This window comes from Podarcis erhardii (genome assembly GCF_964252035.2).
Source record: "Podarcis erhardii genome assembly, chromosome: 4".
NCBI lineage: Eukaryota > Metazoa > Chordata > Lepidosauria > Squamata > Lacertidae > Podarcis > Podarcis erhardii.
The window spans coordinates 40,361,018-40,378,051 of record NC_138508.1 but is presented as its reverse complement, the minus strand read 5'-3'; the positions used below and the strand labels follow the sequence as shown (position 1 = coordinate 40,378,051).

Sequence of the window (17,034 nt, the reverse complement as noted above, 5' to 3'; positions counted from 1 at the left end):
TCTTTTTTTAAAAATGAAATTGTCATCTACATTGTGATAGCAATATCTATACAGGATTTGATTTTATGCTAATCAATTTATCAATGCTATTCTTGGCCATTTGCAAGGCAGGAACTAATATTTGCCCACTTTGTACTGTTCTTATGACTCCTAAAATACATATGAAATACCATGCAATAAATAATGAAATTAAGCTTTTACATGGACCAATTATTGCCACATGGTTTTTTGCTGCCTAATTGTGGCTATCCAAATATCTGCCAGATGCTGACACCATGAGGTAATGTGCAGTATGGTTTTGTAAGCACAGCCAGAATGCCTGCAGCTGTTTAAGAGCAATCACTCTCAGCACAGATCCCGGTATTTTCTAATCTTGAATGACAACTGTAAAGCATTATCATCATTATCACCACAGGAGGGTGTATAGCACACAGAATTCTCCAAAACTATAAGAGAATGCAAGACTATGGGTTCCTGTAGTATATATTTAACTATTCCAGAAGTTTAAAGACGGTTGCGTAGCTCCTTAAGATGTAAAATACTGCTTCTACATTAAGTAACTGCCTTGGTATTTAGGAATTATTATGACTTATAAGCATCCTATAAGTAAGACTAAAACATTCACAGCTCAAGGATTATCAATACTGTCTAGCAGCATAGTGTTAAGTTCTCTTTGGCTGGCAGTGGCCAAAAGAAGGGAGGTCACATAGGGACTAGACTGCCTAGGACTGGGTGATATCTGGTATTATCATGATATATCGCCAGCTAAACATTGCAGTATCTCGATATATGTCTGAAATAAGGCTGGAGCTTATAATAATCTGGGGAAATGTTTTTTTAAAGAAAAATCTAAATTTGATGTGCATAATTAAATGAAAATTTACTCATGCTTAACTAAACTATTAAAAATTTCTGGAGAATATATTACTGTTCTGTTAAGGGCTTTATATACCCATGGTAACACCTTGTTAGAAAGTCAGGTAGACAATCTAGGTGCCACATGGTTCCTGAAAACTAGGTTACAGACAGTCATCCAACCTCTGCTTCTCCTCCAAGGAAGGGGAGTGTACACCTACCAAGGGTGTTCTTTCCACTGTCAAAACAGCTCTTACTGTCAGAAAGTTCTTCCTGTTGTTTAGTCCTTGCTTGTCGCTTGAAGCCATTCATTCGGGTCCTGCCCCCACCAGAGCAGGAGAAAAGTCCTTTAGTCTGCAACTTCAGCTGAGAGGTAGCAGGGGCTTATGCCTTGCAAATAGGACAGGCAGGAAATGGCCATTTACTTTGCAGTACAGTAGTACCTCTGGTTACGAACTTAATTTGTTCCAGAGGTTTGTTTATAACTGGAAACCGTTCTTATCCTGAGGCGTGCTTTCACTAATGGGGCCTCCTGCTGCGTGCCTCCAGTGCAAAATTTTTGCTCATAACCCAGGGCAAAGTTTGCAACCAGGAGACCTACTTCCAGGTTAGCAAAGCTCGTAACCCAAAGCATTTGCAAGGAGGACGGTTTGTAACCAGAGGTACTACTGTAAGTGCAAAGGTCTGTAAGGCCAGCTGGGCAGTGCATTCTCAATATATTACAGGGTGAAAAAATATGAAACCTTTATCGCGGTCTGGAGTTCATCCTGGTAAGAGTCAAAATATCAATTTATCGTCCACTCCTACCTAGGACTAGGCAGCTAAGAGAATTCTGGATATCTTAGGAACTACATTTCTCATAAACCTTTCATACCTTGCCTACAGACCATGGATTTTCGAATTACTCCCTGTGGGTGCAAATCAGATGAGCAGTTTCTGAGACTTTTAATAAAAAGTCATTGGCCACAGACAGATGACATTTGCAGCTTATGAATGTGATTTTCCACCACTTGATTCAAAGATCAACTTCTTTTGAGGCATATTAAGGCAAACCCTTTCCATGACAGTCACGGGAGGAGGGCTTTAAGAGTCTTCCATACAGTTTTCTATACACTATCTGCAATATGCTACAACATACACAAGCCGACTTTAAGTATTTCTACAAGTTTCTTCCTACTTCATATCACCCAAAGCATTTTCTTCAAATACAGAAACTCAATTGATTCATTCTCAATTACATCTGTTTAGACTAGGAGTAGGTTGCCCTTTTCAGCATGTGGGCCACATTGCCTTGTGCAGAGCCTTTGGGATAGGCATGGCCAGAGGTAAATACTGGCAAAGCATTGGGTATGGTTATTTCCTTTGCATATTCTAGTGCACAAAAGTTATACATGTCTTTCTATCCTTTGTCCAGGCAAGCAAGAAGCATTAAAACAATTCGAGGACACATTTATGCCAGGAGCAGGCACAGCAGGGCTGGTGAGAGGGGTGGTCTGGTGGAAGCAAGATTAGGTTGGGTGGGTGGGTGTCATCACCTCGGGAGAGTCCCATGAGCCAGATAGAAAGAGAGGGCTGAATGGTAACACTTTGCACCGGTGCCTGAGATTCCCAATTCCTATAGTAGACAACAGTTCTTACTTTTAGTGACAACTCCTTCTAATCGGATGATGTTGGGGTGATCAAACTGTCCCATGATGCTTGCCTCTCCAAGAAAATCTCTTCTCTGCTTATCCGTGTAACCAACCTTCAGAGTTTTGATTGCCACTGAGATTTCTTTTTTAGAAGGAAGTTTTAGACGACCGCTGCATACTTCTCCAAACTCGCCTGTCAATAAAAGCAAAATATAAGGGAAACACTTTTTTTCATTTCATAGCTCACGACAAAACTAACTTAGAAAACTGCACTTTAATTGGCACTGAAAAACTGACATTTTTACCATCATGGATCCCATAACATGTGGTTCCCAACCAGTCATCACTCCAAGCACTAACAAGAGTGAAACCGTCTTTACTTCAGCAGTCTGGTGGCCTCATTCGCCTTCAGATAATCACCCTGAAACTGTTTCAACAACAAGGCAACTTTAAACAAGCCTTTTCCGGAATGAGCTTGACCGTTTCACATTGTTCAGTTCCGATTCTTCAAAACTATGGCACCGACAACTAAACTGCCTTACAGTAATGTTCTTCAGCAAAAATAGGAATTTTCACACAGTTCTCATAGTATGGTCATTTTGCAAAAGTTTTGTGACAGTTTCATTTCACAATGATTATGCCAAGTGACAAATGACATTATGCAATAGATGAAGCAATAGACACTTTGTCCTATGGCACAACTTGTCTTAATTCCAGGTTAGGAATTGATAGCCATTTGATAAAGACCTCACAATCTTTTTTTTTTTTTAATAATATTTATTAAAGTTTTCCAATTTAATTACAAATTAATAAAACATCCAATTTCAAATCTTTTTCCAATTACATCCTTTCAGGACTTCCCCTTCCCTCCCCCCCTTGTATTCCAAATCTCTCAAATGATCTCAACAAGTTCTTCTCCTCAATTCAAACTTGTTATCCTTAACCCAATTTTTTTTTTTTTAAAAAAAAAACATTATTTTCCATTCCCCTAAAATCGGCTTATTCCCACCACGAGTTCCCCACTTTAGAATACCATGTAGATGTATATAGCCTAAATAAAACATAATTTACGCCTTTAAGGATTCCACATTTCCCACCCCCCCTTTTCCCGGTTGCGTTCCCAATGTTCCTCAATGTCCGATATTTCCACGTCTCTCTAAATCATAGTCCTTTGCCAGTCCTCTTTAGTTTCGAATGTCCAATCATGGAAGGATTCTGTCTTAAAGAGAGGCCCATTTTTTCCATCCAGATTTTTATATCCAGGAGTGAAAAACTCCAAATTATAATCCTTAAGCTTGTCAAATCTGGATGTCCCAAATGTCCCCACTTTTGACTTGGTCCAATTCTTGTTATTTTGTTGTTCTTATTGATCACACTCCTCTTTCTATTTCTTTCTGTCCCTGTTTTCCTGCACAAATGTCCTAATTCCAAAAGTTAGTTCCTTTACAGAGGCTTGTTATTCAGAAACAAAACATTACGTCAAGTTCCTTTCATTCCACAACAGATGATTCCATTGTCTTCTTCGGTGTAGTGGCCTCTGTAGTCATAATAATGTTCCATTTCTGCAGTTTCCCAGGAGATAAACAGTTCAGTTCCAATTTCCAGCTAAAACTTGTAATATCCCTTGGCTCCTCTAGGTGGATTGCAAAAACTGAGTTCTCTTCCAGATCGCATCCATTAGCCCTAGTAACTTTGTAATCCTTATTTAAAACAATTTGTATCCAATTTATAACAAATATAACCAGCAAAGTCCTTGTAATATAGTCTCTATCTTATTTTCCGCTTTGACAGCTCTTTGACAGCTGTCAAAACTTGCCTTTCTCCTCTCCAAACTCCGTCATCGATCGCTCCCGGGGTTCCAGGGGGGGTTGTTTTTAAGTCCGAATTCTACTTTCCTCCTCCAGCTCAATCTCATATTCTTCACTCGTGAGGTTAAAAACTTGCCAAAATGATGTTACTCCGATCTTAGTTATCAGATCCTTTGCTTTGACCCTTCTACAATGGAGGGGGTGGCTGACTTCCTTTTTTGCGCCTCCCCCGCTCGCTCCGAAATTTTTAAAATTTTTGTCCCTCTTTTTAGTCCAAGTTCCAATTACTTACAGGTTATTCTTTTAGGTCCGAATTTTCAAAGGAAGAAGCCAGCGCTCTCCGCCGAATGGCATGCGGCTTCGCACCGCAGGGATAGCAGAGGACTCAAAACACCACGCTTCTCCCCGGCACCCGATCCGTAGCCTTTAAAAAGGCTCCTTCACGAGTCGGGAGGGCGCTAACGGTGTCAGCCGAGTCTCCATGTCCACGGCCCCCGTGGCCGTGGTTTTTAAGGGTCCCCGCATCGCCGGTGCGGTAGGACCCAGCCCCTGCCGTGCAGGCTCCCTCCGGAGCTCGGAGGGAGTCCGCCATTCGGCGATGGCGCCGACCCGGAAGTCAAGACCTCACAATCTTGGCCAACAACTCAAGGAAGTGAAACCATTCCATCCCCCAAATAAAAAGCAGCCAGTGCCTCCATAGTTTAGTTACAATTCAGTCAGTGCTGTGCTTTCTATATAGGAACGAAATCTACAGCCAAATACCAGTAATTCTTCACCCACTGCTACATCCCTGGACAGGAAGTGTCAGCAACAGATGAGATTTCTGTTGTACTGTATGCTGTAAATATCTATATGTGACTAATTTAGGCACATAGGTCAAGAAGAACACGGGCCATGTGACAGTGTGATGATTTTTCATTTTGACAAATTCACATAGAATTTTAACAATTGTCTTCAAAAGCCAGCATCTCCGCTATAGCCTACTGCTGACATTGCTAAGAAGCGATAACATGGGCTGGCATTAAAGTGGTATAGAAGAGCCTAGCATACACAGCATTGCATTATATTTTCTTTTTGATTTGTTGTAGGTCAAAAAGGGCCATTCAGCTTGAAAATGAGCTTTTGGGGATTTTTTTTAAACTGACTATTTAGAGATCCAAACATGCATTCAAGAAGCTATACAGGCTGTAACAAGGATTCTGATGAATAAAAATCTGACCTCTACAAGAATCCACATCTGCCAGCATGCTTTACTCAAGGCAAACAGCAGTTCTATTCAAATATTAGCATTAGGTCGATACGTTAGGACACCATGAGAGCAGAAAATCAAAGCATGACACCAGAGGGGCAAAAAACCCACTTTGCAATAAATCTTGTGGAGGCTTGATGCTTTAGCTTTCTCTCTCCTTTCTTTCTCTCCCTATGTATCTTATTGGTCGTAACAGCTATAAGCTGCTGATCTCTTACACCTACATTGTGTGACAGCCAGAGGAATTTTTATTTATCATTTGATCAAATGTGGCTATTAAACCTATCTATGAATTCTTTGCCTGAGAACACAGTCAGAAGTGTCCACTGGCAGGTGGGTGGGTGTATGTACATAAAATCTGATTTTCAGGGAGAAATGTTATGTTTTTGTTACATTCCCCCTATGCTGTTTTGCAGCTTATGTAGAATATAGATTGCCCTGAATAATAACAACATGCCCCAAGCTATAGAGTGGTACCTCGATGCCTTGATGTTCAGGTCCTCTTACCAAATGGTTGATGAATTCAAACCCTACATACTGCAATTGTGTAAGCAATTCAAGCTATAATTAGGTGAAGGAGGATTAATGGAATCCTAAATTAAGTCAGTATGCCATGTTCATAGTAAAACATGTGCGTTGAGAAAACCTAGCAAGATTAAGATATGGAGGAAGAAGAGCAGAAATAAACCCAGCGTTGTGCAGCTGATTGAATGTTGGGATGTCCCAGCCAAGAGCTCAGGAAATTGCTGATAGAACCATATAAATAATAATAATAATAATAATAATAATAATAATAATAATAATAATTTATTTATACCCCGTCCATCTGGCTGGGTTTCCCCAGCCACTCTAGGCTGCTCCCATCATCATCATCATCATCATCACCATCAAGATACATTTAGCCAGTTGTGCTGTGCGGGAGTGAGAGCCTTACATTTCTGCCTATCTGGCATGCCTCTTATACTTCCAGTTGTATGTCATATTCAAATGAGATGTCTGAGACATGTTTAAAACACAAGCCACTTAAGCTTGAACTTAGTAACTGATATGCCATACAAAATCTGGAGATTGACGTGACTTGGGCATAGTGCATTGGATTTTATACATGTACACACAACTGGGATGGCATGCTCACACATGGCTGTCAGGGGCATCAGAGGTGGGAAAATGCACCAGATGAATGGCAGGAAATCTGATGCAGCCTGCTCTCTGTCAAGCTCAGGTCTTCATTTGTGAATGAGAATTATGGTACCACCAAGCTGTTGTGAAGTTAGGTGACAAAAGAAAATCATCTGTATTTTATTGCTGCTTTGGGCATAGTACGTTCTATAACAAGATGTAATAATTGTTGTTGTTGTTGTTGTTGTTGTTGTTGTTGTTGTTGTTGTTGTTATTATTATTATTATTATTATTATTATTATTATTACCGTATTTTTCGCCCCATAGGACGCACTTTTCCCCCTCCAAAAATGAAGGGGAAATGTGTGTGCATCCTATGGGGCGAATGCAGGCTTTCGCTGAAGCCTGGAGAGCGAGAGGCGTCGGTGCGCACCGACCCCTCTCGCTCTCCAGGCTTCGCGCAGATCTCCGCAAGCCATGGGAGCCCTGCGCTGGGCTCCCGCGACTTGCGGAGAGTTGCCTGCATGCTGAAGGCTGGGTGCGCTGAGCTCAGCGCGCCCAGACTTCGCGCACCTCTCCGCCAGGCGCTTGAATGCTTCCTTTTCCCCCACCTTTATTTCCCCCCCAAAAAACTAGGTGCGCCTAATAGGACGGTGTGTCCTATAGGGCGAAAAATACGGTACTCCTCAACCATTCAAACAGGCACGTTGTTCACTTCTGATAGCTTACAATGGATTTCCTTGGGAAAAAAAAACCACGAGGCTTTAATTTCATTTCAAATCACATGCACAGCAGGGGTTGAACTTTGTTTTCAATTTGGACTGTCTGGAAATAGAAGGATACAGATAGATATTACTGGAACAGCTTTACATGATTTAAATCTACTCAGGGGACACTGGACATTTCTATTAATTTAGGCACTTGTTGAGAATTTGCAAACAGATGAGTTGTAGATGCAATTGCTTCCTCCTCTTAGTTAGGTATGCTCTAAATCATAACTCTGCTCTGCACAGGGCCCTCCGTGACATTCCATTTCCTATTCAGATAAGACAAATGTCTCATGTAAGCTTAAACATTTTGTGCTGAAGCCCTCATTAATGAGACCCAGGTAATTCATCCCTGCTAGGCGCGATAGCTCTGGAGCTCAGACTGTTAAGCCTTAATTCAGAACAGTATTCAAGGAAGCATTGGTTAGGACTAGCTAGTCGTACCTCGGAAGTTGAACATAATCTGCTCCGGAAGTCCGTTCGACTTCTGAAATGTTCAACTTCCAAAGCATGGCTTCTGATTGGCTGCAGGAAGCTCCTGCAGCCAATCAGAAGCCGCAGACATTCTGCTGGACATTCGGTTTCCAAAAGAATGTTTGAAAACTGAAACACGCACTTCTGGTTTTCAATCATTTGGGAGCTGAAACATTCGACTCCTAAGGCGTTTGGGAGTGAAGGTATTACTGTATAAGCATAAGATGATATTTTACAGGACATGCTAATTCAAGAAGAAGGCAGTGCCCCACAGATGATACAAGGCACCAAACACATCATGCCAAATTATGACTCCTAGTGGACTATCATTCAGTTTTAAGAACCTAGGCCAAGAGATTTTCCAAATATAGAAAAAAAAAATGAAGCAAGTAGCCTGTTAAATGATGTGAGTGCAATCTTTTGATTAACATAAAATTTTGAAAAATTAATGGAAGTTAACTTTCTAAATATTTCCATTGTTTTCTGTTAATACAAATAAAAGCTTAAACACTGACACCCCAAAAGAATAATAACTAAGTAGACTTGGTCTATCATTTAAAATAGTTAGGTAAGCAACCAGCCCTTGTTTAGGTCAACCTGAACACATTCGTGCTTCCAAGTCTATCTGACACATATCCATCTATTTAATCAACGTTTGTCCTTTAAAATACATTGTTTAAACTCATATCTATATTTATAGCTATATTCCATAAGCTCCAACATGCACCAGAATAAAACCAGGATGCCCATCTTTTGGGGCTGCACTCCTACGTGAGTCAAGTGACTCATGTGACAGCACAGCCCCCCAAACATGCATCTTTTGGGGATGCGACCTTACAGGAGCCAGGTGTCTTGTGTGAGAGCACAGCCTCTAAAAACAGGGTGTCCCACTTAAAGTGGGACAGCTGAGGCATATTTCGTTCTGTATATCCTCCAATAAGCTCAGGGCAACATAATGCATTTCTTTCTTCTCGTCCTTTTATCCTCACAATAGAGTTAGTCCCATGGTATTCATAAGCCACAGGAAGCCTGATGTTCACTTATATGGAACTGATAAGGCTTGATGATGAATGAAAAGACAGTACGGTCGTACCTTGGAAGTTGAACAGCTTAGTTCCCAAACGTTTTGGCTCCCAAACATCGCAAACTCAGAAGTGACTGTTCCGGTTTGTGAACTACTTTTGGAAGCTGAACATCCGATGGGGTTTCCGCTGCTTCCAATTGGCTGCAGGACCTTCCTGCAGCCAATCAGGAGCCACACCTTGCTTTCCAAATGTTTTGGAAGTCAAACGGACTTCCGGAACGGATTGTGTTCGACTTCCAAGGCATGACTGTAATAGTAAGGAGCACGTTTACACAGATCAGTCCAGGTTTTTACAATAACTTTAAGGCATTGCTTTGCTCTTCTGACTCCAGTGCACATTGCAGACATGCATTTCAGCGGACAGATGGTGGGAGGCAGACCCCGTTGCCACCTCTGCCCACACGTTCACTATTAGGTGCACAAAGAAGTGCAAACACACGAAGTCAGGCTCTGAGTACAGGCTCTTTAAGAAAAAGTCAGAGGAGCCACATTCACCTTACAATGCGGACCAAGATTCAAAATAAAGGAGCAGGTGAAAGCAAAAAGGCAAGTGATTAACAGTGTGTGTTGAGTATCCTGTGGATAAATTAAATCATGCAACTTCCTGTCCCAATAAACATGTATAGAAAGGAAACTGGAAATGGAGGGGGAGCAGAGCGAGATACACATGCCTTGCTTGGCAACTCCCAACTCTCCCTTTGACAACAAGGGAAGGCACACATTAAGAATTTGATTTAGAAAAACAAAAGCTCTGCCTCCTAGGTTCTAAAAGTGCATGATGCAGGGAACTCCGTGTACAACATTCCAGATTAAAAATCAGAAATAATGGATGGAAATTAGGCACTTGAAATAAAATGTATTTTCCAGTGCTATGGTGTCCTTTAAAACAGTGATGGAAACGCTTCGTATGCCCTCTCACGTTTCCATGGTTTGCGTTCATGGGGTTACTTTGAAAAGCACCTGAACCATAAAACACTTTAAAAGCACCTTTTCATGTCTTGAGCACTAGGGAGTGGAATGCCTTGGAGTGGGGGAAATGGAATCCCTGTTGTAAATCCAAACCGTATAAACACAGATTACAAGGTATGTCTGCCCTCATTTTAATTAGAGATTGCACAGCAGTTTACTTTGCTGATTTGATTGTCAGTTGTAAAAATGACCCATAGTACCCATTGTTAAGCACTCATTAAAGTATCATTTTAATTCATTTTAAATGCTTTAAAAACATTTTAAAGCTTTTAGGATGAAATGGTTTTAGCATTTACTGTTGTATAATTAACTGCTAAGAATTACAAACAGCTGTTGTAACCCTTATCAGGACCCCGAGAAGTGGTACTAGTTAGCAGAGGCAGATGGAATTGACGAGGATCGTTAGAAGAGATTCTTTGAGTATCGGACAAGAATCTCTTGCAGAAAATAGTCTGAACTAAGGAGTCTACACTATACCTGTGAACTTTATCAGCAAGGAACAAGACATTCAGGGGAAACTACCAGCAGTCTTACAAATATGTTATCAATCTCTTTTCTAGTTAAAAACAACCATGGCCATAACACATATGCCACTGCTAGCCTGGATATAACAGGATGGAGAACACTGCACTCTTGTGGGGCAAAATGAAAAAATAAATAAATCACCATAATTCCGTAATATGATTTGACTTTTCTCTCTCCCCCTCCCATAATATTTAACAAAGTACATTGTTTTTCTGTTAGCTGTTTTAAAATACAAAAAAACCTTACACATCTTTCATGGTACGCTTTTTTTTTTTTTTTGACAATTATTTATTCTTTCAGGATATTAAAGAAATGTAAACTAAAGAGTTAACTCCATTTTTCTGGACTGTTTGTTTGTTATTCCTTCCTAGGTCTGTGTGCTACTTTGGTGTCTCACTGTTGATTTGGTGTAGTTATTTGAGTTTAGAGTTTGCCTCTAACTGTGGGAATGCCTATGATCTCAGGCTTGAGCAAATAAAGCATCACCAGGAGAGATGGAAGGATCTGCTAAGTTTTGTTCTCTTGGGTTCTCATTTTTCCAATCTTAAACTCCTCATTCTCCACATTTCTACAGCAATTTACAGTTTAAAAAATAAACCCTCAGTATTTTATTGTGAAACTTTCCTGATAAAAACATTTGTGTACACTAATGTACACATTTTTGCAAGTAATTTTCAAATGTTGTTCTCACTAATATATTCATTTTAATGTGAATTTTCCCCTAATATACATATTTTTGTTAACAACTAGTTGGTTGGAGAACTGCATCCCAAAACAAGCATATGTGTGAATTTCAAAGGATGCCTGTTTTCATAATGTTTCAGAGCATGTGAATTTGACAGATTTGCATTTAAATGCAAACTGAATCAAATTTCTCCTCCATCCCTAAATTCACCAGCATCAACTTAAGTTTTCATATTGACTCGGGCAAGACTGCCAGCCAATTGAGGACTACAAAACATAAAGAGCTCATGCATTTGCAAGTTCTTGAATCTGACAGCAATGCTCTCCTACACTTTCAGGCCAGTTTATGGCAAAAGGTCATAAACTGTATGCGTAAATGGCAGCACAGGAGCAGAAGCAGCTCAACATTTCAGTAGTAGTGACTGGTAGGGCGGCATTGCTTACTGGCTTCCCAACACAGAGTCACTGCAAGGAGCCAAGAGGGAGACTAGTGACCTCTTGGTGGTCACTAGTGCAAGCACAACAATGGAAATTTTGGGTTAGCTCTGCTTCTGCACCTGCACCACCACCAACATTCCCATTGCTGCAAGCTCTTTGTTGGGAAGACAGGGAAGCTATGCCTTCCCATCCCTTTGACTGCTTTTGCATTTCAGTGTCCTGAGAGTTTTGGTGTCCGGCCTCATTTGGGGCAAGGAGCTGGTGGCGGCTCAGCTTTAGGTATTCTTGGTGGAAAATGATTATCTGAACCCATTGCAGTCAGGGCAATTGTTCACATTAACTCACGGAGTAATGTGTGGTAAGGCCTTCCTCTACCTTATATGTGGTAAGACAAATTGTCTCCTTCTGCAACTACATGCACACAAATACATGTGAGTCTATGCACACAGCCTGGAGGTGTGTGATTCAGTTCTTCAGCTGAAGCTAAGCAGGTATGCTACTATTATACTGTCTAGGAACAACATGTAAGCCACTCTAAGCTCTTTGGACAGAGGCGTGGGCTATGGGTAAAATAAAGGAATGAATTAAGTAAGTAAGTACAAAAGCACTATTCTGCCAAAATAAATTTGAAAGCCTTTAAGAGGCAAATAACTGCTGTTTTTGCAACAACTCCTAGTCTTCTGGAATGTTTTCATTCTGTACTTATTCTTCAGTAATGTCTCTGATTGCTAAATGTTTGAAGCACTGAGGCATTTGGATACAATTCACAAACCTCTCCTGCTGTGCAAAGATCCTGCATACACTGTTTTTGTGGAAACCGGTGCGTTTGCAACAAACTTGCATTCAGGGGTATCTTTATAGCTCTGGTGATTAATAATATGTCAAGAAGCAGTTTGCTCCTAAATGAGTAACTCCAAATGGTGATGTTCAAAAATCAATCCACTGAACAAAGGTCACTGCAGTCTGATGGCTGTTTGATAACCTATTTGAAATAAAAGTCTGAGGTTTTAGCTCAGATTCTGGTAGACCAACAAATCTTCAACATCAAACCTTTTACGGGCAGCAATATTAAGAACAAAGGGCAAAAGAAAGGCTGATAAACATTTTCAGTGCAGAAGAAGCAGCTGGATCTATCAGTCATGACGCTTGTGAAAAATTCAGAATACAAATGCAGAAACCTTCAAATAATTATTTCCTTTGCATCTGCACAGAAAGTTTTATCCACCAACTTGCCTGCATCTGAATGGTCCAGCTGCATTAGGCAGACTGAAATGGCACAGTTATTCTCATGAGAGAGGACAGTGTAAGAATCCTTACCTGCCCCAACAACTTTGTCGATGGCTATGCTAGCAGAATCTAGCTCCTTGGCAAATTCATGAACAGCTTGAGTGGGATCTTCATATGTATGTGGGTCCACATAAGTTCTAAGGCCTGGGAGCTTTACTGTTTAAAAAGAAATTCAGAGAGAGAAGTATATGTTCAGTAATAATAATCAACACACAAAACCCCTAATTGCAAAGTATCCACTGTAATCATGAAAGCAAAAAGTGCAAGATTCTTAGGCCATTGACATTTTGGGAGCCAATTGTATTACATCTCACCCCGTGTAAGTATCAGCCAAATTGCAGGGAGAAATAATAATCATGCTAATTTTCCTCCCAATCTCCCAGTGTTCCAAATAATCCCGCCCCACTATACAGCTGCTGTTAACTGAAAATAGAAATGTCAGCAAATCTGATCATGGATCTTTGGCCCTAAGAGGCTACATAACAGAAGTAAAGGAAATCAGTACGGCTTTTTCTTCTCTTTATACAGTAGTACCTTGGTTTACAAACTTAATCTGTTCTGGAAGTCCGTTCTTAAACCGAAACTGTTCTTAAACTGAGACACGCTTTCCCTAATGGGGCCTCCCACCACTGGTCCCCTTCCACTGTTCAGCTTCACTTCTTAGACCAAGGTGAAGTTTGCAAACCGGGACACTACTTCCGGTTTTGCAGAGTTCGTAAACCGAATAGTTCGTAAACAGGGCTGTTCTTAAACTGAGGTACCACTGTACTAGAAATCAGCATCAACCATTGACATTGATTGTCAGTAGATTCATGACGGACCAAATAGCACTTCTTCCATGCAATGCATAAAATCTATGAAATTCATTATCATAAGATGTGGTAATAACATTTTATAAAAGGTGACTTTTAAGGGATATCAGATAAATTTGTAGAGGAATGATTTAACAGAAGGTATTAAGCATGGTAGATGAATGGAACATCCAGGTTCAGAAGCAATGTACCACTGAGTATAAATTGCTAAGGGATGAAGAACAGGATAAGGCATTCATACGATTCTTGTACACTTCCTGAAAGCATATAGGTACAGAAAAAGAGTCCTGCTGTATCAGAGCAAATCTCAATCTAGTCCAGCATCCTCTTTCCTTCAGGCCAACTAGATACCTCTGGGATGTCCACAAGCAAAACATGAGTGAAATGACATCCCTGGTGTTTCCTAATGACGAGTATTCAGAGGCATGGCACTTCTGACCCCAGAGGTAGTTATATAGCCATTGCGACCAGTAGCACCTAGTTGGCCACTGTTGGAAAGAAGTTGCTGGACTGGACTGATCTTTGGTCTGGTTCAGCAGGGTTCTTTTCTTCTGCTTTCACTTCACCTACCAACACAATTGCTGCAAGAGTGTAATCAAATCATGAAAGCTTCCCTCTTTAAGCTCCAGCGTTAACTGCCTCCAACACAATTTAAGCATCACATGAAGAACAGTGAAGCTGTGTTTTGCCCAATATGACATGCTGAAATTGTTTCGTACAAGACCGTGGTTGGTAAAACTATCGCTCACAATAAAACTTCCTGAACAACAGCAGCAATTAAAACACACACACTCACCCCCCTACTGGCAGCATATTGCTACAGGTTAAAGGTCTCGTAAATGTTCCCTGCCATCCATACTGCCTGCATATTACAGACTCCCTCCTGTCCCTAATAAAAAGAAATCCAGCAATTTAAAAACCTCTGAGCAGTGGGGACTTCTGTTCCTGATTTTTTTTTTTAAATGCTGACCCCTGAAGGCTTGTGTTATCAGGTGACTGGAGATTGCAGGGAGAATAATTCCTTCGCACCAATTACTAAAGAGCAGTCCATATAATGTTGATTCTGTCATGAGCAGTAGATAATAAACACATGTAGTCGTGTTAAGCTGCAGGACTTTACAGCTCCTTCTGTGCCAGTGGCATCATTTCCATTTTTTTTTTTTTTTTTTTTACCAGCGTGAGTTGTCTTACAGGTAGCAAAGGAGTAGAAAGTGCTTGGCCAGACATGGGCAAACCAGGATGATCTGAGAAGGTCAAATGCATTTCTGCTCCTTTGAAGTGGTATTACAGGATTTGAAATAAGGCCGCAGGGAACACTTCATGGGTGAGGCTTTTTCGTGGGCAATTCACAAGCAAGTGGCTGAAATAAACCATCTGCTATGGGCTGAAGTACAGAAAGTTTATTATAGCCACAGAAGTTGTTTTATCCTATTGAAACGAACCCAGGAGAATTTTCATTCTGGTATTTGCCTCCAACAGACTCCAGAAGAGTGACTGGGTTTATATTTCCCCAGTAGCAACTGGGGGTTCGGATGAATGCTTAGCTTTTGGGAAGGGGGAGCGCCCAGTAGTAGTTCTGTATATTCAACAAAATGCCACTAGTAGAACATTGTAAATAGCTATGGGGTATACAATTGAAGCGCTGAAGCTTGCCAGAATTAATATATCTGGGTACAGTCACCTTCTCATAAACATTTTCAAAATATGCCTCCCCCTGTAAGGAAGCCGAAGATTTAATTTGAAGCAGGGCTCACCAGTGTTTGGTTGTGAGACCTGTTTTGAATGACCAAAGTTTGCCCAGGAATATGTTCAGAAACAATAAAGAGGACTGCCTCTGAATATTTTCATATCATCATTTAATAGTCCAGTCTACACAATACACATCTGACATCAGGGCAATATAGTTTTCCAGACCCAGTTTGATAAATATACTGATAGCAACCCTCCCCCAACAATCTACAGCTCTCTCTCTCTCTTTCTAGGATGGATTGTCAGAGAACCAACAATATTTAGACTTTCCCTTCATATTGCAGCATGAACATGGCTTGGAACGTCAAAGCACAATAACTGAAGTGGTTGAATCCACAGGAATTTTAACTACTGTGACTCATTTAGAAAAAGTGGTTGTGACATTCCACTGAACGAGAATTGAGAGAGCAACTTTTGACCTGTTACTTGTCCATGACACTTTTTTAATGGTTGTTTCTGTTTTATAATCTAATTAAAATGCTGTGGGCCACATATTACTAAATGGGGAGCTGAAGCCCAGTGTGTTAACTGTTATTGTGCAGCCTTAAGTAGCTGGATATCACAGCTTGCATGTTGGCAATAAAGTACCAACTTGCTCCTGAGGGGAAAGGCTCTAGAGAAAAACAATTTGACATTCAATTGCTCCAACACAGTTGTAATTAGGCAGAGGTTTTAATTTCAGCAACCATATGCAAACCGCATAAAAGAAACTGGCAATACTGACTCTGACTTAAATTGTAAATAAAACATCTGCATCTAATAAATAGGGATTCAACTATGTGAAGAAAAAAGAAAACAAGAAGTCTCCCATTCCTTGATCCAAAAATGAATTGGGCCCTTCCAAGCATTTCACCCATGTGGCTGCTGTAGAGAAGAGTGGTATAAAAATACCTTGATAAATAGGCAAAACTGAATGCAAAAATGTGTATCTTGAGCACTTTATACAGAGGGAGGCAATTCTAGTTGCACAATAAGGGGGCACAGATTTATACTACACTGCTATTATGAATTTGGCCCTACTGTTCAGCATGAATGTGCCAATCACTATGCTGTTCGACAACTACTCCTATTATCCCTAACCACTGGCCATGTTGGCTGAGGCTGATGGGAGTTGTAGTCCAACACTAACCAGAGAGATACAAAACTACATCATCCTACACCAGGATAATGGATTTGAGAAAGCACCTCAATGTTCCTTGATTATTCCAACATAATGAATTTTACACCCATCATGGGATGGAGCAGGGAAAAACACATTTGCAGGCCAGCTTGCCATTTCAATTTAGAGAGAATAAGACAGGTAGACTAGGCTACCTTTGAAGCCTCTTAGAGTTCAGGATTTTGCTCTATCCTGCAGGAACATTGATTTGTTTGTAATGTGCTCTGCTTGCATATATGAAAAGAAACCACCTATCACAGACACATTTATTTTCTGGGATTTCTCATTAGGAAGAGAGGACACAGTGAAATTTACTTCTGAGGAAGCACATATAGAATTGCACTAAAAAACCCCCTTGTATTTGCGTTGTGAGGGAAAGAGAAATAAAGGAGACAAAGTTGCATCTGTATCATATGAGCACATA

The 17,034-nt window shown here is 40.6% G+C and overlaps 1 protein-coding gene across 5 annotated transcripts in view; it reads right to left on the bottom strand.

Moving 5' to 3' along the window:
* Positions 1-17,034, bottom strand: part of EPHA3 (EPH receptor A3) — a 203,397-nt gene that overhangs the window by 23,434 nt on the left and 162,929 nt on the right. For all 5 annotated transcript variants that reach the window (XM_081859646.1, XM_081859647.1, XM_081859648.1 and 2 more), the window contains 2 exons: positions 12,921-13,046; positions 2,494-2,679 (listed from right to left, as the gene is read on the bottom strand). In XM_081859646.1, coding sequence (XP_081715772.1) covers positions 2,494-2,679; positions 12,921-13,046 — 312 coding nt within the window. The remainder of the gene's footprint in view (positions 1-2,493; positions 2,680-12,920; positions 13,047-17,034) is intronic.